Consider the following 27,680-nt stretch of genomic DNA (forward strand, 5'->3'; position numbering starts at 1 on the left):
AAGATTTCCCAAATGAACCAAAATGATTAACCCTAGAAGACTAGAGTGTAATGATCTGCTTTATTTGACAAAGATGTTAAACACTGCCTTAAGTTTTGCAAATTTAATGACCATAAAATAATTGACCATAACTTTCTTCAACTTCTTCAAAGTGTGCATGCCCGGCAGGCCAAAAAAATGGCAGGCCATAGGAAGGACGTGTAAGTTTAGAGTTCAGTTGTTTATGGGTAGGTGTGACTTCATTCCCGTTCGTCCCATTTGCAGACACGGTAACTTGGAATAGTTCTTGAGAAGCTGTTCGATGGCAATGTGGCGGACATGGAGCTCTGAGGCCAAAGAATCTTTTTCTTGCACTTGGTGGGCTAACTCTTCAAAAACTTCTGTAAAGATTTAAAAAGTAGTTCCATTTTTAGTACACAGAAAGCTAATCTATGATTTATATTTCAAGTACTTTAATTAAAATGAATGCACTGGGCAAATGTTTGCAATGAAAGTAGTTTGAAACCAAGGAAACGGTTGTTTTGATCATCCTAGGAAGCTGTATGCTTTGCATAGCCAACTGGAATACTGTTTTTCTTTTCTCCATCAAATGAAACTTGAGAGTCAAGCAATGACTTAGAGATGCATAGCAGAAATGGCAGTTACAACTACCTCTGAGATACTTTTCTCAATCTGAACAGATAAACAGGTTCAATCAATTTCTAATATGACTTATGGACAGTAAAGTGCCCATTAATACCCAGGTCTGGAACCCCCCAAGAGGCTTTGGAATCAGACTACCGGAGTTTTGAATCCTTGTTCCGACTCTCACGAGTCTCAGGCAAGTAACTTAAACTATGTTTTGGTTTTTTTTTTTATAAATTTATTTATTTGTTTTTGGGTCTTCATTGCTGTGCGCAGGCTTTCTCTAGTTGCGGTGAGCGCTTCATTGCAGTGTTCGGGCTTCTCATTGCAGTGGCTTCTCGTTGCGGAGTGCGGCTCTAGGCGCACGGGCTTCAGTAGTTGTGGCTTGTGGGCTCAGTAGTTGTGGCTTGCGGGCTCTAGAGTGCAGGCTCAGTAGTTGTGGCGCACGGGCTTAGCTGCTCTGCGGCATGTGGGATCTTTCTGGACCAGGGCTCGAACCCATGTCCCCTGCAATGGCAGGTGGATTCTTAACCACTGTGCCACCAGGGAAGTCCTAAACTATGTTTTAATTTCTTCTTATATATAACCTCGATAATGAAAGTAAGCACTTCACAGGATTATTGTTGAGTATTAAATAAGATCATACTTGTAAAGTACTTACCTCAGAATAAGTACTTGATAAATATAAGATGCTATTATTATTATCTTACTATTCTGAGAGGGTGTGTGGTCAAGAAAGACTACTAGCTTTGGAGTTTAAGACGGGTTATAATCCTTAATCTGTTACTGACTGAAAGCATGATCTCTCTAAGCAACTAAAGCAACTGCAAGCAACTTAATGTCTTTGAAGCACAGTTAGTTTCCTCACCTAAATGGAAATCAATTGTAGGAAAAAAAAAAAAAAGAAACAGTTGGGGAATTTGAACACTGTTTCAGCATCCTATTTGATGATGTTAACAAATTACTAGCCATTCTTTTTTAAAGATATGATAGCCTAAAAAATGTTATTTTTTTGAGAAAATTCTACACTATTTACAGACAAAACAAAATGTTGTCTGGGATTTGTTTTAAAATAATCCATGCTGGAGGTAGGGGTGGGTCGAGGGGAATGGGTGCACGCAGAGATGAAGGAAAATTAGTTACGCTTTTGATTATAGTTGAAACTGGGAAAGATGGGTCAACAGTTCCACTATACTATTCTGATTACTTTTGTGTTTAGAAAATTTAATAATAATTAAGAAAAAACGGGGCCAACACCACCTGCCCTAAAAGAACTGCTAAGGAGCACACATGCACAGTGCCTGGTACAACAGTAGGTAGTCAAAAACATGTTAGTAAGAGGTAGAGATTAAGTTGTCTCCGTTTTCACCTAAAAAAGAACCTATTTCACCTGCAGTTCATAAAGAATAATAAGAATTCTTTTTGCTCTGGAAACTCGAGCAGGTTCTAATCCCATAATTTAAATGCAGATGAAGCTAACAGGGGATTTTCTGTATCAAAATTTGCACATGTAAAAAGCACTGACACTGAGTCTTTACCCTGTATTTGTTGTCGGAGCTCTGCATTCAGTTGCTTTACCTCACCAAGAGTCATCGAATTCACTGAAACATGAAAACATATTCATTATTACCATGACAACCTGGGAAAAGAAGTTATCTACACCACCAACACAATATCCTATTTAAAAGAAATATTTGCACTTATCTTCCCACATAACATTCTGCAGGGCCCCAAGATTCATTCATTAACTCCTAAAGTGTTGAGTTTTCAAGTTCTGACCACAACCCACAGTAAGAAACATTTCACTCCCAGTCTACCTCCACCTGTAATAAAAGGTTCATTGAAAAACTCTTAGCATTAGGTCCAATGGATTCTGCTATTTCTCATTGTTTCAGTTTTTAAAAAGTGCTAGTCACTACCCATCAAGTTGGTTTTGCTTAAGCACTACATGCTTCATGATGTGTAGCTTGAAAAACACTAAAGTGCTATGGAAATAGTTTGAAAAATCAATTTGTCTACCTAGCTACATAACCTTAGATAATTCATATGTAGAATCAAGGAGTTTTATAAAAATATACCCAAGCGCCCTTCTAGCTCTAAGATCATTTGATTTTAAGTCAATTAAAATTATCTTAGCTCCTATGAGTTTTTGAAGAAATAATATGCAGACTGAATGAGTCACTTTTTCCAAGTACACACATTACCTTTGGCCTTTAGTGAAATGTCAGATTTCTGCTTTTGAAATGCCACCCCCAATTAGTCTTGTAGGGATTAGCAATGTGCCAGTGTGTGTTTGTCAATGGTTGAGGCTGTACTTCTAAACTATATGAACCCTGAACTTTCCAATTCACAGTTGTTGATTCCATTCCGTTAATAATTTAAAATGGCAAAACAAATGATGGGCCTGCAGAATTCCAATGGTTTAGGACCTACTAAGGAATATTCCAAAGAAATGACGAAGAGTTTTAAGACATCTCATTTTTGCTAGGGTGAACCTGTCATTTAAATACTGTATTTACCAAATCTATAATATCACAGCAAAATTCTTGACACATCACATACATAAAACATATAAAACCCCAACAAAACTCCAACCTTTACCTTTTCTCCCTATTTTTACTTACATTCTTCTCTGCTGTAATGTGGATGCTGGGTATGGACATTAGCCTCTGGATTAGAGACTGTCTCTTCTTTTTTCTGTTCCTGGTTGTGACTATGAGGCCACAATTGACTACTGTGGCATAAAGTGGCACCTGAATCTTGTAACACAGCAAGCCCAAAGTCCGTATTTTCCCTCTGTTCCAATATTCTTTGTGTACAGTTTGAGAGGCCACCTGCATTTCCATCTATCCACTTTGCAGAATACTTTGGTACTTGGGAGTCAAACTGTGGGAGTAACTTTTTATCTGGCTTATGCCTGAAATTAAACAGGTGATGCTGGGGATTTTTAGAACATTCGGAATCTGAATCCAGATCCTTATTTTGTGCATACTGTACAATCCAGTTTATCTTCTTACTCAAAATGGTTTTAACTTCTTCATAAGTACTTTTTGAAAGCTTAGATCGAGGACAATCCTGGTTTGCAATCAAATGGTATTTTTCAAAGCAGTCTTTATGGCCCCTTAATGATTTGGTGTGCAAGAGATTAGATTTTGGTATTCCTAAAGAAAAAAAAAAGAAACAGAAGACTTGAGACAGTTTTGTTTTTTATAAGGTGCATTAAGAAATACAAATCTTAGTAAAACACACTGATAATTTGTAAATCAGAGGAAAAATGCTGAAGAATATTGGTATTAATATAAAATACAGCCTAAAAATTTATGCTTCAATTTATTCAGTAAATTCTGAATAGCAGAAATATTAAATTCTTATGAATAGTAAAGCCTTTCTAAGGGCTTAATGATTCAGTTTCAACCTCAGCCCAGAGGCATGTTGTTGCATAATATTAAAAAGTACTACTGAACCAGCAGTTTACATTTACAGAATCTTGGCCTTGATATTATAGTGCTTTCTTCACTAATCCTCCTGAAGTACACACTTGAAAAAAATTTCTATTATAGGCTCAATAAGAGAAATGCTTGATAATTTTTTTCCCAACAAAAAACACAGTAAATCATGAACTTATTAGTTATGTTTTTATCTGGGGAAAGATAAACCAGAACCAGAAAAATACACATTAATAAAAGCCTCAAAAAGTCGATGAACTGTTTATTTTTTTAAGAAAAGCATCTAAAATGTTTTCACGTTTGATACTTATTAAAACTTTATCAAGATAATTTTATCTCTAGAAGAAATGCATCACACACAATTATTACTCATATAGCAACACATTCAGTCTACCAAGATACAATAACCAGTATAATTCTTGAACCCACAAGTGTTCATTATGCACCATAAATAATGGAAATATTCATATTACATGTTTATGTTTCCCAACTTTTTAGTACGGCTTAAGCATACTATCTCAATTGTTTTTTTTTTTTTTTTTTTTTTTTTGCTGTACACGCGCCTCTCACTGCCGTGGCCTCTCCCGTTGCGGAGCACAGGCTCCGGACACGCAGGCTCAGCGGCCATGGCTCACGGGCCCAGCCGCTCCGCGGCATGTGGGATCTTCCCGGACCGGGGCACGAACCCGTGTCCCCTGCATCGGCAGGCGGACTCTCAACCGCTGCGCCACCAGGGAACCCCCTCAATTGTTTTTTAAAATACAGAATACCTTTTCAAATACACAACACACTTCCAAATATAGAATACATTCATACATTTTCATAAGTTCAAACCATTTAAGGTCAAACAGCAATGCTTTTATACTGAAGGTGAATAAGGGATGTGGAACTGAAAATTAATGCCTGCCAGAATTAAGCAGTCTAAATCTGCTTAGCTTTGAAAACAGAGTAAGTGGAGAGCCACTCAGGTGCTAGGTTAAAAAAAAAGTTTTAGCTGACTTCGTCAGAAAAAATTACATTCTGTATTCACCCCTTGTTTTAAAAATTGAAGTTGTAACAATTTTATTAACTGAACTGCAAACGCTGGCTAATACTAAGATAATGAAGTATTTGTGCTTTAATGGCATTAAATTAGGTATAAAATGGCTTGTGAATACTAATTTGTTCCAAAATGACAAAACATCAGCCAATGGTAGGTTCTGCTAAGACTGCCAAAACCAGTGCTAACTGGGCTGTCAGTTCCCTCACAAGTAAGCTATGGGGCACACCTCCTAAACACTAACAGTCTAAGCAGACGAGAGCCAACGACTCTCACCAGGTAAACTCAACTATCTCAGCCTTGTTTCTTCCACTGAGTGTAAAAACTGAACTTAAACAGAACTTCATACACGTTTTATTTACCCCTTTGGTACCTGTACTGCAACTGTGTGTGTATATTTTTTACCAGTTATTGTCTGGTTGGGTCAAATTTCCAGCAGAATTAAAATATTTAAGTGCAAAACCTCACAGCTGTATTTCAAAACCTGGTAAATTAACATAAAAAAGGAAGTTCACAAACCTTGATTAGAATAAAAATATTAAAAGTATTGTTATTATGCATGTTTCATATCATAAGACAAAAAGGTAGTTAGTATCAATTACAGACAAAATAAGAAATACCTCCATTCTGCTGTTTGATTCTACTACTTACTGCTAGGCAGAGAGAACCTGATAGCTTGCTTACTTTACTAACTTTGGAGGATTCATTAAAGAGCTTCCTTACTCTTTATAAACTCTCTTAGGGCTCACTGGCCTAAGATGAGGCAGACGGCTAGCCAATCCCTGAAACAGTAAACAGTCTCATTCTCACTCGGTCCACTGCCACAGCACTAATCATGTAGCAATGCGTTAGCTGAATCTGAACACTGTAAATTGTTTCTCCTTTACTATGTATGAAAGGAAGTCCTTCAGCATATAAAAAGGGTTCTAAACTAGGCTACAGAAAGGCATTATTTTTTGCTTTTATATATATATATATATATATATATATATATCTTTGTGTGTGTGTGGGGGGGGGGGTACGCGGGCCTCTCACTGTTGTGGCCTCTCCCGTTGCAGAGCACAGGCTCCGGACGCGCAGGCTCAGCGGCCATGGCTCACGGGCCCAGCTGCTCCGCAGCATGTGGGATCTTCCCGAACCGGGGCACGAACCCGTGTCCCCTGCAATGGCAGGTGGACTCTCAACCAATGCGCCACTAGGGAAGCCCTTGTTTTTTCGGGTTTTTAAAATTTTATTTGGAATGTTCAGAAATTGTATTAAAAAAAGATAAAAAATTATATGAAACAAATTTCCTGATTTACCACACAGCTTCAACAACAAATCAGTATGATGGATGTTTATTTGAAGACTAATGTGGGCTTTTAAAGATATTTCTACCCAACGTTGCTTCTTAGTAATTCATGTAATATAACTTTTTGTCCTCCAGAAATAGTTTTTTAACTTTTACTTAAATCCCCAAATGAATGCTTGGAACCCGGTAAGCACATGATTATATGCATATTGGTAATCTGCTGAGATAAACAGCAAGTCAGAGAACTACAATATTCAATTTAATGTGAAAATACATAAATGTAAAATAAATTTCTGATTCACTCAGGTGAAAAATCCCCTATAAAAGACATAAAAAAAGTCATGTCAGGAAGAGTTCTGAATGTGGGAAATATTTCTACTTAGATGTCCCACAGGCTTCTGAAACTCACCCTGCCTAAATGACACTCCTCTTCCTCCATTTTCACCACCCAAACCCAATCTTTTTCCTGAGTCTGGTACCACCACCTGCTCAAGGAAGAAACCTGGGTGTCCTCCTTGACAGTTCTTCCCTGCACCCCCATCCCAGATGTTTTACTGTCCATCTTAACAGATTTTTTTCCCCCTGAAGTCTAGCAGTACAGCATATTAAATCCTCCTTCACTCCATTATTACTCCCACTACATTATCTGGGTCTTCCTCACCATCCCATCTAGTTCTCACTTCCTCTAAAGAAGCCTCTTCTAACCAGTAACATCTGAGTTAATCACACCAGACTGTACAGTTGCTTCTTCACTGGCCTTTATCCCCTGCTAGAAGGTAAGCTCTGTGAGAAAGGGGACCATCTGTTTTATATGCATCCTTATTGTCATAGTGCCTGGCACACAGCAAATACTCAAGGAAAATTAAATGAATAAAGGAAAATTAAAATTATATTAAAAAACAAACCTAAAACTTATTACCAGTTATTATTTGAGGTCTACTGCCATGAAGTTTTGCCCATCCTAGCAAGGTAACTAGGATGTGCAATTAGGCCAGGCTCTCAGAAGTTAATTAAAGGCACCTTCCAGTAAAGTTACTCCTATGTTTACAGTTTAACGTGCCATTAGTCCCAAGAACTAATGAGTGGCACTGATACAGAAATGGCATTCCTGTGGCATCATTCAATCTGCCATACAAAATCAGGAACTTCTATTCAATTACATATTTTCATTAGAAATGTACATACAGTGAATATACAAGAAGGCTATTTTATGTAAACTGTAGCTCATTCATCCAGATCTGTACCTGTAACTTCTTTAGCTCACTAAAAATTTAAAACTTGAATCAGTTTTAAAGTTCAATTTGAAAATGTTTGTCTTATAAACATAGCTTAAAATATGCAGTAGCAGAAGAAACAAAAAATTTAATACACGGACTACTTCGTATACTTGAACAAATTACTTTTTAACCTAGAAAAGAATGTGAGTAGCCCACTTAATTTGTATCAGCAATATAGGTGTCATTGTATAAACTCCTGAAGTGATTTTGTTTTTTCCACTTTATCAGTTCGAATATAAGAGTAACAACCACTGCTATTATCAGAGATCCCAGTGAGTTTCCCAACTGACTTTACAATTTTAATTGCATTTACAAGTGTAAACCGCTCTGAGTACCATTTATTTCTTCAGCAGCTTTTGAAAGGGAATGAATCTAAATGCAATTAAATAAGTTCATACTTTTGAGAACCTGAGTTATAAGTAATTTCCAAACCAGTTCAACAAAAATTGCACTAAAACTTCCTTACTAATAAAAATTCTGAGGGCCAATATAATTGACACCTTAACTATCATAAAATCTTTAAAACATATCACAAAGAGGTCCATGTAACTGTGTCTTGAGTTCATGATTATTAGAGAACCAAGACCTTACTTGGCAACTGTAATTGCTAATATTTTTTAGAAGTATGTACTAGTTTCTTCTGGATAGAGGCTGTTTAGAAATTTATATAGGCAGTACATTTCTTTTTTATTTATTTATTTATTTTTGGCTGTGTTGGGTCTTTGTTGCTGCGCGCAGGCTTTCTCTAGTTGCGGCGAGCAGGGGCTACTCTTCGTTGCGGTGCGAAGTCTTCTCATTGCGATGGCTTCCCTTGTTGCCGAGCACGGGCTCTAGGCACGTGGGCTTCAGTAGTTGTGGCACATGGACTCAGCAGTTGTGGCTCATGGGCTCTAGAACACAGGCTCAGTAGTTGTGGCGCACTGGCTTAGTTGCTCTGCAGAATGTGGGATTTTCCCGTACCAGGGCTTGAACCTGTGTCTTCTGCATTGACAGGCGGATTCTTAACCACTGTGCCACCAGGGAAGCCCCTAGGCAGTACATTTCTGTATGAACAGTGGTATTTTAAAAAGTTAAGCTGTTTCTATTCAACAGTTTTCTTTTTAAAGTCTTCCCACTTTCATTTCTGATTTTGTTACACCATTCTCACATACTTTGAAAACCCTCCCACTAACCCATCTGGCATGCTATCTCCATTTTTATTCTTTAAATTCCTCTTTAGGATCAATTTGCTTTAAGAAAACTCGGTTATACTCATAAAAGAGCAAGAGCCACTCAAATGTAGATCTTCCTGTCTACCTATCAGTGTCACCCTTTTAAAATAAAGATATTTCCATGCATATATTTAATATGCCTATTGTAGTAACATAATTTTTCCTCTCACAGGATGATACTCTCAATGGCACTAAAAAACAGCCACAAAACCCAAAACACTTAAGAGTTCTATGACATGTCCCATTACCTTCTGCTTTTACCCCCAGCCTCTTGAAGATCTTATTTATGATTTGGTGGTAATTATGCAATCTTTCCCTGACGGTTCCCTAGCTGGTCCTGTCAAACAGTACCATCTCTCAGCCGACTCCACTGATGCTACATGCCTTTTATTTCACACGTTCTCAAATATCATATCATCTGACTGCCTTACGCATATATACTCTCTGTCAAAGAGTATTACTCTCTGTCAAATTCCTTCTGAATTTGACTACTATATTTCATTTCTCAAAGGACTGGCTTCATATAATTTGGTATTCCATAGGTAGAGCAAATATAATACAACCAATAGTTGGATGTAAAGCTGTAATACATGTTACCACATCAGTAGGAGACTGGAAAGCTCTAAAGGAGTAAGCACTTCGACTTTTACTACAAACTTAAAAGAACCAGAATTAGAGAACTGGCAGTATTAGTTTTCCAAATGGTGGGTTTGTGTGGTCTTTCTTAATTTTTAAATAAGACAAGATAATTTAGTTATGATTTAAGTTCCAGGTTGTTAACAGGCTGTGAAGAAATTTTAAGCACACTGCCTTTAGACATGACCAACACTTGTGCAACAATTCACGCAGTACTGCTTCAAAATCTTTTTTATGGAGGCTCACATTTTGCCCAGAGTAAAGACTTTTCCAAGAATTAAGGTGTTTTCTTTTTATGATGATCTTATCTTGGTTGCTAGGAAAGGGAGAACAAGCACTGCATGTTTACATGTTGCCCATATTAAGCCATGTTTATGTACTTCTTTAAGTAACTGTTAACTGTAAAGATGGAGGGAGAGCTAAACTTCGTTGTACTAAGAATGAAAGGACTGAGCTGTTACGCCTGTGTTTTTGAGGATCAGGTTCCCATTTCTGATAAAAGGACTAGAGGAAAAGTTCTGTAAGTAGAGGTGGCACATCCACAGCCTGAAGTCTGGATCCATACTGCAGCAAGTTAAGTTTAGCCTACAAGTGTTTTTGTTTTTTTTTTTTTTTTAAGATTCACGTACAATTTTCAATTTCTTGGTTTCTTTTAAAAACAAAATCAGAAGATCTGACAGCAACTGGCTAGTAATGAGAAGCAGCCACTGCCTGAACATTAGGTAAGTGCTCTCCAATTCAAACAGTCTTTATGCTTCCTTTCATGTGTGCAGGAACTTGTGACCTAGGAAGCTCCGCAGCCATGTTGGTTAGTGACTCTCATACTATACTCAGGCTCTGTGATGACACAGGTCTGGATTGCTTCTGTGTAAATAATGGCTGTCCCAATGACGCTTTGATACCCAAAGCGACCAGGCTACTCTGCATTTGATGATCAAGCAGCAGCCAAGCCATGATTCAAGAAGAGTTATTACCATTATACCTACTGCTAGTCACACACGCAGTGGGAGGATGCTCAGATTGTCTAGTCTGTCACTGACAAAAGGCAGATCAGCCCGAAGGTGGGAAGGCAAGGATGGATAGTTGGAGCACCTACTTCCTTCCTTAAACCCACAATAGGACAGGCTTCTACCTCTTGGAAAATTTTACCGGTTGTCCTATGTGCCTTAGTGAGTACTATGATAAACAGTGCTCCTTTCCCCACCCCCTCATGCCACCTACAGTCTGCCGTATTCAAATACCCAACATAGTGTATTACTGGCAACTGTACTAAGCCGATATACAGATGGGTTCAGCAACTTGCTTTTTCCACATTTTGAGAATCACTGCCTTAAAGAAAGACATACCAACCGGTGGTCTTTAGACAGCATATTTCTGCTTAGGAGATGTTTATGCCATTTAAAAATTTTTGTGTGAGCTAAGAGGATTAAGCAGTTGGTCAAAGCAGCTTAATCCAATAAAGGAATTATAAGGGCAAATTTCAATCAGCAAAGTGTTCAGAGATGATGTTAAAAGATAAATCTCAACCTCAAATAACCAAGGTAGCCACAGTAGAACTGAGTTCTTTTATTGATGGATGTATAAACTGCAAATGATTTGTCAAAAAGAAAATCTTTCTCAGTGAATTTTACTTTTTCATTATAATGATTGGGAAATTGGGGAAACACACCTACATAACAACTGTTTATTAGTAACAGGGTACAAAAAAATAACAATCCACACTCAATTCTGCTCTCAAACTTAGCTACCTGTTTTAACGAGAAAGGTCCAATAGAACTCTCTGTGAAGATGGACACATTCTCAATCTGTGCTATGTAATAGGATAGCCACTAGCTACATGTGGCTATTGAGCCTTTGAAATGTAGCTAGTATGACTGAGGAACTAAAGTTTTAACTTTAATTTTAATTAACTTAAATTTAAATAACCAAATTGTGGTTAGGTTACCATATGGGACAGGGCAGCTTGTCCATAGGTAACTGATGAAGTGAAAGGGTACTTGGAAAAAAATATGAATGGAAGCTATCCATGTTCAGGATACTAAGCTCACAGCAGCACAGAATATAAAAAGCTAAAATTGTTTTTCTAGCCCATTAAAATATATTTAGACTATAATTTTTAAGTGGCACAAAGAATTAAAAGTTATATTATAAAAAAATTTTAAGTCAATAATCCAGTTGACCCAAGTAACCCTCTACTTGTTCCATTTTTCTCCTAAATAAAACTTCCCTAAAAATAGTCAAGGTTAAAAATATACACATTACCTAAACAAAAGACAGTCTGGAAAAAAGGCTTTCATAGTAACACTGGATGAAAGAGGATAAACCATTAAGACAAAGGAAATTTATGGGTTCAAAAGCCAGAAATGTGATAGCCATATGCACTCTGCCCTTTATCTCCTGAACTGCGTGCCATCTGCCCAGTTAAGGTTTTGACTGATTTATTTTCTTACAAATAAGAAAAACAAAATGAAAAGCTGTCCTGCAGCTATTTATAAAACATCTGTTTTCCATCTCAACTTCTCTGCTTATATTTGAATCACTATTCCTGAAATTCTAGTTGACTATTCCCTATATAAATGCTTTATAGCAATATCTATTAATTAGAGATTTACTAGCAAGTGAATTTGAAGGCATTTATAATTCAATTATACTATAGGTAGTAAATGGTAAAAATTAAGGCTGATGGGAAACAATCACTACAATTCACCAACCATTTGATTAGAAAAACTAAAGATTAAAAAAAGGTGATAACTGATGAATCATACTGCAAAATATTAAAAAAAATATTGTGACTGTGTATTATAATTGAAGCATAGCAATTCTAGAGTAAAAAGAACTTTGATTAGAACAAAGGGTTTGGAGAACTAGTGTACAATAAAATCATTCCATGATGAAACAAAGTTTTAAAAATTATGGTCCAATGCAATGCAACCTTTTACAAAAATATCAGCGTAGTAGAATTTTACCTATTGACATGAAAAAGATATTTCTGATATATTAAAAGACTGGTTATAAATAGTATATATAGCCTGATTTCACTTTTTAAACACAATTTACCACGCACACATGCATACTCTACGCAGAAAATAATTTAGAAAAACAACATACCAAAATTATTACGAGATTATTGGTAGATAGGTGGGATTATAATCTTAAAATTCTTCTTGCTTCCTGTCTTTTGATTTTTCTGTAATAGGCATAGTTTGCTTTTTTAATGGAAAAAAAGACTATTATGGGAGAAAAAAAATCTTTTCTCATTTTAAATAGTGAAAATTTAAAACATTAAAAAAAAAATGCCCATAAGGGAACATTTCGGTTTGGGAAAGGAAATGGTGTTCCTTAGTCCGAGACAAATTAGGTTTTGTACTGTATGTTCCAATGAACTAAGTAAAACAAAAAATTTACAGCTGAAATGGTAAAGATACACATACCTAAAATATCCCAATATTCTGAATATTTTTTCAAATTGAGAATCCCCTTAGGCTAACAATGTATCTATCAAAGGATAACCTTCAAATGCAAGAAGTCCCTCCCCGCCAAAGTAAGATTATAACGACAGTATAGTTTTATCTGGCAATCCTTGTTGGAGACCTGGAAGACTTCAAAGGGAATGAGGGAAAAAGACACTGATACATGAACAGAATTCATACTGTTGAAAGAAACTGTGGGGAAAGGATTGGCTGGGCAGCTCCTACATGAAGGAAATTACGGCAGCTAGAGCAGAAAAATCTACTGAAAGCCAAATCATAAGAAGGTAAACTCAGGATAAAGTCAAACCTCCTCAATGTACATAAAACAATGAATTATTTTGGCAATGGAGGAATTGTTCAATATACAAACAAATCATAGTAATCTTTCCAGTAGAATTTCATCTTTTCAGATGAGATGAAAACAAAACCCTTCTATATTTCAATTTAAATCAACACGAACATTTGCATCACATACTATATTTACCAAAGAGCTCCTATATTCATCATCTTTCTGTGATCCTCGCAGCAGCACTGTGAACACAGGCACCATCACCTCTATTTAATACATGTACTCCAAAAATTAAGCGGTTGCATACTTGGAGGAAAAAGTCAATGGTTCAAAACAGAGGGAACTAGATAAACAAAAGTGTGGAAGTGAGAATGAAATGGAGGAAAAGAGAGGAAGGGAGAGAGAGCGTGCACAAATGATTGGCTTGTAGAGTGCCTTTGGAAGGGTAATGAAAGATCAAGGTAGCCAGTTAAGCAGATACCTGGTCATGAAATGTCCTACGTGTCATGTTAGGGAGTTAACAGCCTAACCAGATGAAAATAGTAAGGAATCAAAGAGTTCTAAGAAAATGAACAGCATGCTCAGATTTGCATTTTAAAGACCTTTCTGGTGATACTGAGAGAGAACTAGGGGTGTGCGGTAGCGATGGGGAAAGGGGGATAAAGTCTATGAAACTGATTAAGTGGGTCTTGAAGTAGTATTGGTAAGAGGGAATAAAGGCCTGGTCAAAGGTATAGCAGTGGGAATGAAAAGTCAGGAACTTTTGGGGAGAATCAACAGGACTCGGGGACAGACTGCATGGAGAGGGTGGGTGGGAGGGAAGCAGTGAGGGAACAGCGGTGCTGCAAGGCCACAGGCCAATTTGCCTTTGAGAACTGAAAAGCCATCCCTGCCAGGGTGCATGGCTTGAAAAGCAGAGCTTAGGTAAGATTTCAGCCATAATTCCTCACTGCATCTACACAACTTTATGTGGACAGTCCTGAAGAAACTGGAACCATTCATTTGCTACGGGCAGTTTTTCAAAGTTTGGTCCTGAAACCACCTGCATAAGAGTCAGCTGGGATTCTTATTAAAATGCAAATTCCTAGACTCAACTGTAGACCTACTGAAACAAAATATCTCAACTGCAGACCTACTGAAACAAAATTTCTGGGGTATAGGGCCTGGAATTCCATGTGAACCGAAGATGAAGGAAATAAAAATGCATGTGTATATGGAAATAAGGAGAGAAATTTAGTTTGAGAAACGTAAATTGAAGACGGCTGTAGAATATCTAAATGGAGAGGTCCAGCAGGTGGTTGGATATATATTGATAAGTCTGGTGCTTAAAAGACAGATTTGGCCTGTGATATGTTTGTGGAGTTCCATTAGCTTACAGAGGTACAGCTGAAGCCAGTGCAGTGAAAGAAATAGATGAGTGTGATATGAGAAAAAAAGAAAGACAAGGACAGAATTCAATGAAACACTAGTATTTCAGGGACCTGTAATAAGCAGTGACCCTAGGAAGAAAAAAGGGCAGAAATAAGAGGCCCGAGATATTTTATCACAGAACCCAGGGAGCTGTTTCAAAAAAGAGGGAAATGTTAAATGTCAGATTTTGAAAACGGCAGGAACATGAACCTATTTATTGTGTTGATAACTAGGAAGTCACTGATGAAAGCATAGGAAGTATGCCAGTTACAGGGGCACGGAAGATTAAGTTGGGAGGAGAGACAGAGGGAGACAATGAATGAACACTGCTCTTTCAAGAACTATGGCTTAAGGGAAAGAGAGGAAAGCTTTTTCCCTTGATTTTTTCTTTTTTTTAAACATGGGTGACATGAGCATTTCTGCCATTCTAATCATCTTTTTGGTCAATCTGCCAGGTTACGACGGAGAAGATAACTGTAGGTAGGCAGGATGATGTGTCAATATACGATAAAACAAATGAAGGAGAGGATAAATAAATGAATGAAGAGTGGGTGGTAGAAAAGAGAGACAGAATGTAAGAAGCATGAAATTAAATTGTTCTGTAATTAGTCTCTACCGAGAATTGTGATATTTTCTTTCTGCAGATACTTACGACTGCTATTTCATTTGGTTAGTAAATACACTGGTAATCTAAGGCTGAGTTTTATGGAGAACTGTCTGATTTACTATATAGGAATTATATTTTATTATATTGTATTTATTCTACTTTGTAGTAGAAATATAGCCAAAATGTTGATTGACATTGAATTGAAACTTGATTGTTGATATATTGAAATTATTCTGGTGAGATTTGGTTAAGATTATAAAAGATACTTTAATACTAAATAACAAATGTGCTCAGGGCAAATACTGCGAACAGTGTTAGTGAGGAAGTAGTAAGAATACAAAACCTTTAAAATCTTTCCCAACACTTAAAGATACTAAAGATCCTCTTTAATATTTGAAGATAAAAATATAGAAGTATGAATAAAAGAGGACTTCATGTTAATTTTTAAACAATTCCCCTCCAACAACACCAAACTTCAACATGTGAACTCTGTTTTCAAAACAGACTAGGGGGCTTCCCTGGTGGTGCAGTGGTTAAGAATCTGCCTGCCAACTCAGGGGACGTGGGTTCAGGCCCTGGTCCGGGAGGATCCCACATGCCGTGGAGCGACTGAGCCCATGAGCCATGGCTACTGAGCCTGCGCTCTAGAGCCCGCAAGCCACAACTAGAGAAAACTTGCACACAGCAACGAAGACCCAACGCAGCCAAAAATAAATAAATAAAAATTAAAAAAAAAAGACTAGGAATTATCATTCACTAAATTCATTGTAGATATTATTCCACCAGTTATCATGAGTTTTAGATATTAAAGATGTCATTTAAGTATACCTGTATAACACTTTAGAGGCTGGAAGGCGTTTTTACTGTCTATTAATTTTAATCTCCACATTATATAGGAAAAAAACACTAACTGAATTTTAAATAAGGTAATACATGGAAAAATGTATCAGCGATTGAATGTATTCTTAATAAAAGGCAAATAATCCTATATCGCCTTCCAATGTACCATATAACTTATTCTAATGTCTTTTCCGTCCTCTCTTGTAAGCTTCACAAGTTTATGTTTGTTTTGTTAACTGCCTTATCCTTAGCTACCAGAACAATTTCTGGCACACAGCAGTTGCTCAATTAATATTTACTTAATCAATGTGTATAAAAATTGCTATGAACATAGCTTTAACTCTGAGATTCAGATTTTGATGGGTACACGCAAACCATTATTTTGCCTTACTGTTTTACAGTTGCGACAGTAATGCCAAAAAGCTAACAGAAATAGATACACTAGTTTAAATTTTTTTGTAAATAAACAGACACTGTCCCCCTTTATTACAAACTATAAATCCAAGGCTCAGTGTTTAATGGGTTTATTCCCCTTATCTAAACCCTAATGTGTGCCAAACTGGATTAGAATAATTTAAATCCACTCTAACTAGAACTATAGTTGATAACATTTTGATAATTCTGCAATGTTACTTAGACACTTTGATTTCAATCATTTATACATTTTGCACGTAACACCTTATCTGAAATTCAGAATGTTAATATCCTTTATAATGTGGAGATTAAATTAAGATGCTGTAAAAGCACCTTTGAACATCTACAGTGCCTTATAAAGTTATGTTGTCTTACCACCTGTTTCTTCTCTCTCTTTCTGGAAAAGTGTTCCAGGCGACTACCGGGGCAGATGAGCAAAAGGGAGACAGCGTGCAATTCCAGGACTGGTGTTAATCTTTTCACTGTTGTTTGCACCGTCTGCCTCCACTTACTTAGAACCCGATTCCCTCTTCAGAGGAAGACTAATCAGGATAAGTGTGTTAGCCTCTATTACTTGAATGGTTGGAAGGACAGAGAGCAGTGTTAGAAGAATTGCCTCATCACCAGCTGCCACCTGTATGATTCTGTAGCAAATGTCAGTGTGCAGCTCAACTTCCTTGTCCCCTCTGGGCAGGGACTAGCAAGACTGTCACGTGTGCGTCTCTTCTTCCTAGTTCTTTCCTCCTCTCTGATAATCATCAATCTAATCCAAGAGTTCTAAAATACCACATTTTCTTAACAGACTATTTAGATTATAATCTATATGGAGATTGCATCATCCCACTCTCTTAGGTCATGAGAAATGTCTATTTTTGGATATTCCACCAAATGTATATTAATCAAATAATATCATAGGTAGAAGTAACTTTTAAAAAGCAAGCATTTCTTGGGACCCAAATTTTGTTCCTTGCTTGAACATTCACATTTGTGTAATTCATCTGTAACTTTGCCTGAAAGTTACTTAATATCTCCTAGATTCTTAAGAGTTCATGTCATTTTTTTTGGAAGGAGAAATGATTTAGGCACTTGCACTTTTTGGAATCAGATACCTTAGGTTTGGACTTCCAAGCTGTGTGATTTTGGACTAGTTTCCCAGACTCTTTACTCATTTCCCTCATTCATCAAATTGGGATAAGCTAGCACCTAGCTCATATAGTTGTATTAAGAACGAAATGATGCATGTAACACAGAATACCTGACAAACTATACTATTATTTAGGTAAGTCACTTACCTAAAAGTGTAAATCCCTTAAGTATCTGACAGTTGGACTAGCTTCTCCCAACTAGAGAGTGATTATTTCACTTCTTCTAGAGTAGAGACAGAAACTTATCTTTGTCTTCTTTCTTCACAGGCATTATTTTGCATGCAACAGAAAAATTACTCTTTATTTCTGGGCAGCTAATTTCTCTTTATAAACTCTCTAGTAACAGTTATTCAAATTATTTCAACCATGAAAAGTGCATCCCTTTTCTGAGAATAGATATTAATATTTTTGACCTAAGTGTTAAAAGATTTTCAATCTAGATTTAATTTGTTTCCGTATAACTCATAAAACATTTCTTTTCATCTTTGTCAACACACTGGAAGGAATGAATTATGAATTTGAATCAGAATGTCATTTTTATCTATTTTAACAAATCCTTTATCATTATGATGTTTCTATTAATAAGATATTCTGGGTTGTATATTGTTTCTTTGTTTTCAACTTAAAATCACTGATTTAAAGAACATACTTTTATTATTACTAATTTAAAAAGTACTCTGGATCATCAAATACCTTGGGGGTCATCATTATGAGCAAACATCACTATGCTGAGGTGTTCTGAATAACAAGAGTTGTAGTGTGTAAATGAATGTAGAAACTCCCACTCTAAACACAGCTCTGTTTAAGACTTCTTGCTCTGTGTTTGGAGAAAAATACTATGTCTGTTTTCTACCTTCCTGATTGAAAAAGATAACCATATATCACTCTTAGTATTATTTGCTACATTTTTCTTTTGAATATGATACAAAGTTCTTCTATTAGTAAAATTTGTAAAACTTTTCGGAGACTCCAGAAAGGTCTCAGGCAATTCTGTGAAAGGGCAGAAAAATAGCAGAAGAGTTTCACTGTGGGCCAGTTTAAGGGAAAAATATAAAAAAAGACAGTTCTCTCAAGTCTCCTTTAGACTGATTCACTGATCAATCACATACTCATTCATAACTTCTTGCCAGTCCTTGTACTACTGTTGATTATATACTAGTAAATAAAAGACTCTAATCCACGTCTTTACGCAATTAGAAATGGGGGAGGGGTGGCGCATTAAACAAACACATAAGCAAATAGTTACAACAACAAATTATAGCAAGTGCCATGAAGGAAAGGGCGCTATGAAGACAAGCAGGTTGGGGCTGACAGCGGTGGCAGGGGCAGAGGAAGAAGTGCTAGGGCAGGGAAGACCACTTTGAGAAGTGCCTTTCCAAGCACCAGGGCAGGGAGGTTCTTTCTTGCGGCGCTGCCTTGCACGCATTTTCGCCAGGCATGTAAGTCCGTACCTTCTCCACAGTGCGCTTCCAACCCCAACACTTCTGATCGCAGGGGTGGAGGGGAATTCACTTATTTATTTACTCATTCATTTTGAAAGGAGATACACGTGGTACAGGAATAATAGTTTAACTTTAGACATGTAGTTGGAAGTACTTATGGGCTATACAAGTGAAGATGTCTACAAACTAGTTGCATATATAGATGTGTAGCTTGGGGGTGGGGAGAAAGAGGTAGGAGGAGATCTGCTACATGTCAGCGCATAAAAGGCCATGAAAGCCCAGACAGAGTGACGATGGAAGGTCTAGGACAGAGCATGCCAACATAAAAAACAACAACAACAAAAAAGACACTACAAAGATTATCAGGACTAATCAGAGGCATTAGGAAAACCAATAAGTGAATGCCATCAACATAGCAGGGCTGGTCTGCAATTTAAAACTTAAAATATGGCAAAGGTCAATATCCATTTCTCACAATGGTTACAACTACTCTGACACCAGAGACCTGATCTGAATCCCTTCTGTGTCAATTACTATCTATATGACTTTAGGGTAACTTCATTTGACCTCAGAACCTTCATTTTGCCACATATAATTGAGGATACTACTATTTATCTCTTAGTCCTGATGAGAGACCTCTATAAACATTAGCTGCAATAAATGCTCCATTATGCTTAAAAATCAGTTGGTAAAGTAAGGGTGTACAACCACCCTAGTCACTTCTACAAGCATTTTAGCCATATACTATATCACTAAATAGGAGCAAATAAATATTAATCATTTCCTATTTAAAACGTACATGGGCATATACCTGTAGCTGAACTGACAGAATAGTCACACACACAGTGGGAATTCCCTGGAGGTCCAGTGGTTAGGGCTCCGCGTTTCCACTGAAGGGGGCACAGGTCGATTCCTAGTCAGGGAACTAAGATCCCGCGTGCTGAGCGGCGTGCCCACCCCTACCCCCCAAAAAAAAACAAAGCCAGAAGTAACTTGCCTATGGTCTCACAGCTACTAAATGTGGATTCAAATCCAGAGAGTCAGGCTCTGGAGTGAGTGCCCCCACCAGGAGTTTTTGGACCTCAGTGGCACAGAATTAGGAACCTGTGCTCCTAATCACCACGCTACAATTGCTCTGCAGCTTCACTGTGAGTATCAAGAGCAAACAAATAAATCTGAGCGCCACTGCTTATACTGCCAAGTATTCTTGGAACAAATGGCAACAACTGGAGTTCAGCCTTTTGAATTAGATTCTGGCACAATAATTTCAAGATTAAGAAATAAAAATATAAAACTGCTCTTACTGGTAACATTTGAGAACCAGTATGACACAATAAACTTAGGTATCTCACCAAGAAAACCCAACTAGTAAGTGGCAGGGTCAAGATTCAAGGCCAGGTCTGAGCCCAAGGCCCACATGCTCAATCACTACAGCAGAAGTGGAGCAGTAGCAGATGTATCCAGCTGTAGAAAAGCAATCTTTCCTGTAAAGGTATGAGGAAGGTGGAATTACCACGTTAGTCTGTCATGAACAGAGGCTGAGAGAAAGCAGGAAGTAGTTTTCCTAAGTTTATAACATCTAACTTACCTATAATGAGCAGTAGCGTTAATCATCGCATCTTATGTACCGAGATGGGTCAGAAACTTGAAAATTCTTATAAGCTTTTTGGCAACAAGTTCACATGAGATCTGGCTGCATGCCCATCCTCAGAATACAATGCCTCATTCTCTAAAAATCCCTTCCAGTTCAAACTCCTGGGTTAGAAGAATCACCAGAGCATTACTTGTTGGTCTTAGTTATAGCTCAAATAGTTTGTCTTCAATGTGGTAACCTTTAATTACTAGAAAGGCCTCTCTATGGCCGATTTTGCTAGGTGCATACTCAATGTCCTTTGTCCCTTTCTTTGGAAAACACTGATTTTATTTGGAGCAGCTTCTCTTGAAAGGGGAGTGGAATGTATAAGAAATTGTTAGGTGGGACTTTAGGAAAAGCTCCTTTTTAGATACAGGAGAGAATGCTAACATGTATCTTTTGTCAGATGTCCTTTCTTTTCTGTCTGAGAATAAGGAAGCAATGGCTGGAGTTCTAGCATCCACCCTGGCTCATGAGATGACTGACGATGGCAAATATGTGTTAAGGAAAGTGGATTAGAAAAACAGAAGCAGCTTGAGTCTTTCTGATCATGGAGCTACCATACCAACTCCAGACTCAACTTCTTTTAATATGAGACATATAAATATCCCTTCCATTTTATTTCATCATTATTATTTGGATTTTCTATTACATAGAGCCAGACCTAACTCCTAATGGAATATACCATTCCAACTGAAATTCATGTACGATCTCAATTTTAAATTCATCCTAGACTTTAAAATTAGACAGCTTAAAGTTAAAAGGAGAAAAAATTGGGGGTAACTAAAAAGAGGCCACCATTACTAGGACTGGGATAAGAATCTGGAACCTGGCTCCTCAGATATGGGTTGTTAGTTAAGTCACAAGTCTTTACCAGATGTTGTTAGCCTAGTTTTATTTTTAAAAAATATTCTATAATTTAAAGTTATCATCAATTAAACCTACATTTCACTTCTACCCTCCCTACTCCTGTCCAAATAATGAGATTTTACTATCAGAGCCATTTAAAAAGTGTTCAAATTTATTTAAAGTAGAATTAAAAGGCAGTTAAAGAAAAAATAAACCTTTCATCTGTATTTCTAAGTATATCAAAGATAGCCAAGCTAAAGTTCAAAAGGCATATTAGGCTTTATATTTAAAAGTGCTCTTTTAGTTAATAGCAAGGCATGATGTTTGTCATTATGGGAAACAAGAGAAAGAGGTTAATGCCAGATTGAATTAGCAATATACAGTCTCCTTATCACAAGTAAAGTGGTGGGCTTTTACTTAAGTGGAAAGATGCTGATGTGCCAGAAGCAAGTCAAAGGAAGAGCTGTTGACAGGCTTTAAGTAGTTAATAATCAATCTTGACTTCCAAGTTAAGTCAAGATTTAATATTGAGATTCAAACTGCTTCCTGACTACTGACCATGTGAACCATGTTTTGGTCAAAGACACAGAGAATCAAGGAAGAATGAGATTAAAAGTGAGCATTGGGTTCACCAGTGCCTTAACCAAGTGAAAACACCTATAGACTTCTCTTGCTGGAAAGATTACTAAGGATCTGCATTAGGGTCTGTTTCTAGAACAGTTCCTGGGCAGTTCAACAAATTAGAGGAGAATGAAGTCTGAGATGGATTTTACAGTCCAAGATGGACTAGTAGGCATTAAAAATGCTTACTAATCAACTAGCAAGATCAACTCACACTGAAAACTTTGGCATAAGAGGAATTGATCTTGTCTTATAAAAAAGTTTCTCTCGGGCTTCCCTGGTGGTGCAGTGGTTGAGAGTCCGCCTGCCGATGCAGGGGACACGGGTTCGTGCCCCGGTCTGGGAGGATCCCACATGCCGCGGAGCGGTTGGGCCCGTGAGCCATGGCCGCTGAGCCTGCGCGTCCGGAGCCTGTGCTCCGCAACGGGAGAGGCCACAACAGTGAGAGGCCCGTGTACAGGAAAAAAAAAAAAAAAAAAAGTTTCTCTCTATAGAATAGAAAGGAAGTCAATTATTAGAGGAAGGTACAAATACTAATTATTTGCACAGTATTTTGGTACAAAATGAGAACTGACAGTATGAAGTAATAGATTGGAGCCCTGGATCTCTCTCCCATCCCCCAGCTGTAGTTTCATTTCTGACTTTCTTATATTACAGTTGAGTTTCATTACTGGCTCCTGACCACTCTGGGCTACCTTCCTCCCAGACTTAATAGCCTAGGTAACAGTAGTCGGTAAATAACTTTAGAGATTTTAGCACCATGAACCATGAGGCATATTAATGTATTTGATCATACATGCATATAGCGTCTTAGTGTCAAGGACAGGCCATCAGTATTAAGAAGTTTAAGCATCTATCTCCTAATCCTAGAAGTGGACAAGTAATTCTAATGGTGAATTATAAGTGCCCCACCCCATCAATCTCCTTAAAGTGCATTTATTTGGTCCTTGAAGTATATCACCTATGGGTTGAAAGTATATGAAATGTAGGTACTCGTTTACTTTTAAGTACTGTAAAGTCACAGAAAAAAAGGCAACTTAGAGCCAAGCTCAGAATATGAAATCTCTCCTACAAGGTTAGACTGTCTTTTGTTATTTCTTTCTTTCATCTTAATTTTATAAATACATGCATGAGCACATTTTAAAAAATTTGATTAGACTAGTTTTGATTTGACATAAGCAACACTTGATTAGCACAGTTTTGATTTGACATAAGTAACAATCCAAAAGGTGTAAAATATTTTTGTTTACTACAAACCTGTGGACTCAAAACTACCCTAAAAATTCCAAGAAAATTTTTATCTAGCCTCTTAGCTGAAAAAAGAATAGAAGGCTTTAGAGCAAACTCAGCAATTAGAAAGCTAAGAAACCAAGTAACAGCAACATTGCCATACTACAAAAAAGTTATACCAAAAATAGTAAAGTTAAATGTCATATTTTTTTAAAGTCCCTCTTATCTATTTATTGATTGGCACTGTGCTGAGAATTTGGTAGGGGAAAGAAAACTTCAAAAACATTTAAAAAGGTTTACTGGCATAGACAAAGAATAGACTTTGTTATTTTTCAGGTATGTGATTACTTTATTATCACTTTTTACCATTGATTTTTAAAAAACCTGTATACTGGGCTTCCCTGGTGGTGCAGTGGTTGAGAGTCCGCCTGCCGATGCAGGGTACACAGGTTCGTGCCCCAGTCCGGGAAGATCCCACATACTGCGGAGCGGCTAGGCCCATGAGCCATGGACGCTAAGCCTGCGCGTCCGGAGCCTGTGCTCCGCAACAGGAGAGGCCACAAGAGTGAGAGGCCCGCGTACCGCAAAAAAATAAATAAATAAATAAAAAATAAAAACCTGTATACTGATATAAAAATAGAAATTTTGAGGAATTCAGGGTTCTCATTTCCCTCTTTTTTCCTTAAAATTCCTAATACTTAGAAAAAAATCTCATGATATTAAAATGGTTATATGCACAAGCTCATCACTGTAGTAAATATAAAATGTATTGTATCTGTGAGATCTAGGAATTGACTTCAGATAAACTGAGAAGAAAATTCTAAAATAATTTTTCTTATGAAGATTTAATTGGCATTTAAAAATATAAAACCTTGAGGGTACATAGAATATAGAGTTCTAATACAAATTGAGAATAATTTTCGTCTTTTAAGTTAAAGACAACTCTTATTTCAACACATAGGGCTTATGACAAGCTTATATATTGAGATAAATATTATCAGAGATGAAATATTTATAAGATGGTACCTGAGGAATACTTGTATATTCTCTATACAATGATGAAGAACCAATTAAAAGGCATTAAAAACAGGCTAGAAAAGCAAGTATGAAAGTTTACATTTCTGTAGATAAATCCTATCACAGCATGAACAGCACTAATGATTTAGCAGGAAGCACTGATAAGGAAAAGTTGGCTGACCGAATATCAAGGAGCGCAATTAGGACTCAGGAAAACAGGTTTCTAATATTAGCCCCATCAACTAAAATAACTACTGACAGTAGATCAATGGAATTAAAATCACATATACTAGAACTAGATTGGCAGGCTTCAAAGCCCAGCACTGTCATTCACTGCTGGGCAACTTCAAAGTGCATTTTTTAGGTCTTGAAGGTTAGACTCCATCAACTTTAAAATGGATAATAGTAGCCATCCCAGAGCTATTTTGAGCTGAAATAGATAATCCATGTAAGGTGCTTAGTACAATGCCTGGCACATAACAACAGCTTGCCATCACTGCTAGAGCAACCTTGAACAGTCCAACTACCTGGTTGCCAGTTTTCCTCAATGTAAATACAGGTTTGGCTGAGTCATTTCTAATGCCTTTGCCCATCTAAAACTAAAATCTACAATGTAAAAGAATGTATAGGGCCAACTCTATTTCTAAAGAACATACATTAATATCTTTCACTCTAGCATGATTAAGGACATGGTAATTTAAATGCTACAGAAGAATCATGTTTTTTAAGTCATCCCTTTGAAATTAGTTATAATGCTACATTTACTAAAGCCAAAGTTTTATGCGTTCTATGCAACCCACAGGAAATCTATGATCTTCCATCGATTATCATGTTTAGCAACTACAGTTCTGAGTACAATGGCAAAACTGTCAAAACCAATATGATCTTAAACGGAAAATGAATGTCATATAATTAACTCTACATGTTTTTAGTAGCCTACTTATGGTTATAATTTTGACTTTTACTGCAGAGTATCTATATATATTAATTTGGTGCCTACAACAATTTCTGAAAAACAAGTCTCAATAGGAATCTCAAAGTACATAATCCTATTTTTTTAATGGCAAGAACATTTGATATTTCCTATCTAATAAATAGAACAAGTAGAGATAATACAAATTAATCTAAAGATCTAACAAAATCTCTCTACTGAAATGTTACAATTCAAAATTCAAATGGCAGGCCAACTTTTTTTATTGCTAGAATATTAAGATTCTTTTTTAGTGTGACTCAAATATTAAAAAAAAAAATCAGAATTTATCATGGTAACATCAAGATTAAGAAAACATATCCCACATGTTTCTCAGGGACAAACTACTGATACCCACAGACACATTAATTGTGCACCAACCCAAATACTTTAATAGAGATTTTTTTTTTAAGTATTTGGAGAACTCTTTTTCGTATACTCTTAGAGATACTACTGAGAAATTTTAAAAGCCTTTTTAGTTTAAAGGTGTGTGTGATCACTGAAAAGAGGTTATCTAAAAATTTTAAAATGTGTTGCAGATAATAAGATAGCACTGGGGAAAAAAGTTATAGCTCACCTCAATTAGGTACTAGCACGGTAGGCCAAAAGAATAAAATTACATTCGCCTATCAATGTAAATGTTTGGTTATGTTTTTTTCTTAATATTAAAACAAAACAAAACACACACACACGTGTGTTAAAATCTGACAACTTAAGCTCTCAAACCAGCAAAGTTTACTAGTCAATACTCATTCCTCATTTTTATATTAGTAAAAATGGGATTAATGCTGTGGGAGTTAAAAAAAAAAAAGTTTCTCTTAAATTCATAGCTGTGCTACCTTGTTTCATTTCCAGAAACCCTTATCTTTAACAGATCTCCACTTCATACTTGACACAATTTACAATCATTCAAGAAATTTTAGTTTTACCTTGTAACTAGTTCAGCATAAAATAGTTCTGTAAAGTTCACGCCATAAAATTAATTACACTGTGTCCTTACCATCAATATTTAGCTCAAAACAAACGTGGCAGAAGGAGAGTGTTTCTTTGTCTGTTCCCAGTTTACAAACGCTGCAGATGTTGTCATCATTCAAATCAATGCTTACAAACTGCTCCTCTTCGTTCATAGTGCCCCTGTTAAGAAACAGAAAAAGAAAGTTACACAATTTCAAGAACTTGCCATTAACGGCAATATTAGGAACTTCTAGGAAGACGGAAGGATGCTGTTCAGGTTATCTAAAGCAACAGCCCCATCAAACAAGCACTGCCATACTTGTACTTCAATATTATACTTTTATTGTGCAAAGACACAAAGCTAGTAAAACTTAAAGCCTAGCCGTAAGTGACACTACGCCTAAGCGCCTTTTTCGGTCTTGTGTTTTATTTAGTTGAGGGGGTCTGACAGAAAGCAGTTTTCGGGTATTCTAGCCCACCCCCATCCGAGTAGGTGAAGGATCTTAGCAGCGACGCCTATTCAGCTACCGGGGTCAACCTACTTAACACTGTTAAAGGTAGGACGAACGATCTGTTCGGGACACTGCTTTGCTAACTTCATTGTGGGAACCTCAGATGCGTTTCGCTAGCTCGGCGTAGTGAGGTTTCCTATTCGAGATCCGGGGCAGGAAAATGCACATGGAAAAGTGAACACTAGGGAGGGGGCCCGGCCGCTTACAAAGCATCCTCACGGAAGGTCGGGCAGCGGCTCCGCCGTGCGGCCCGGGCACGGCCGGAGGCGGGGTGGCCAAGCAAGGCTAGGGGTCCCGGAGCCCAGCCGGCGGGAGCGCCACGTCCCCTCGCCCCGGGCTTCCTCCCACCCAGGAAGAAGGCGTTCGAGGGCCACGGCAGCTGGTCCATCTGGACTCAGCGCCTCTGGGAGCCGGGTCCCCGGCGTTGGGCGCGCGCGCTTGCCCCTCAGGGTGCCGCGAACCCGTGTCATTCTCTCCGACCGTCCGTCGGGGCAGCCCGCGCGGAGCAGCGCCAGGGGCCGCGGGGCTTAGAGTGCGAAGGCGGCTGGACCGAGGGGGCGGGGACCGGGGCGCAGGCAGTCGGGGGCAGGGGAGCTGGGGCTTTACCGTCCGGCTTCGCGCGCCGCCGCCGCCGATCCGCGCGGCCCAGGCTCCTCCACTATTGTTTCCGGCCGCAGCGCAGGCGGCCGCAGCGGAGAAGGCTGCCGTGCGCCGGCCCCGCCCCCTCCCGCCGGTGCCATCCCTCGGAGGCTC

General features: G+C 37.7%; 1 protein-coding gene across 2 annotated transcripts; it reads right to left on the reverse strand.

Moving 5' to 3' along the window:
• Positions 1-38: 38 nt before the first annotated feature.
• On the reverse strand, positions 39-27,603 carry C4H21orf91 (chromosome 4 C21orf91 homolog). Of its 2 annotated transcripts, XM_065876780.1 has the most exons (5): positions 27,534-27,603; positions 26,462-26,595; positions 3,249-3,785; positions 2,163-2,225; positions 39-380 (listed from the first exon to the last, which is right to left on the reverse strand). In XM_065876780.1, the coding sequence occupies exons 2-5, from the start codon at positions 26,586-26,588 to the stop codon at positions 214-216; spliced, it is 894 nt and encodes a 297-aa protein (XP_065732852.1). In that variant the 5' UTR covers positions 26,589-26,595; positions 27,534-27,603; the 3' UTR covers positions 39-213. The 2 variants fall into 2 exon arrangements, with proteins under 2 accessions (XP_065732852.1, XP_065732853.1); XM_065876781.1 differs by lacking the exon at positions 27,534-27,603 and having other exon boundaries at positions 214-377; positions 26,462-26,588.
• Positions 27,604-27,680: the final 77 nt, after the last annotated feature.

Source organism: Phocoena phocoena, chromosome 4, assembly GCF_963924675.1.
Source record: "Phocoena phocoena chromosome 4, mPhoPho1.1, whole genome shotgun sequence".
Taxonomy (NCBI): Eukaryota; Metazoa; Chordata; class Mammalia; order Artiodactyla; family Phocoenidae; genus Phocoena; species Phocoena phocoena.

Bases quoted from the DNA above. Each gene is read 5' to 3' on its own strand.
- C4H21orf91 (XM_065876780.1), bottom strand. From the start codon at position 26,588: ATGAACGAAGAGGAGCAGTTTGTAAGCATTGATTTGAATGATGACAAC. The intron at 3,786-26,461 runs GTAAGGACACAG...TTTTTTCTTTAG, and splicing joins TTTTGAGCTAAATATTGATG to GAATACCAAAATCTAATCTC. The intron at 381-2,162 runs GTAAAGACTCAG...AAATCTTTACAG, and splicing joins GCTCCGACAACAAATACAGG to AAGTTTTTGAAGAGTTAGCC.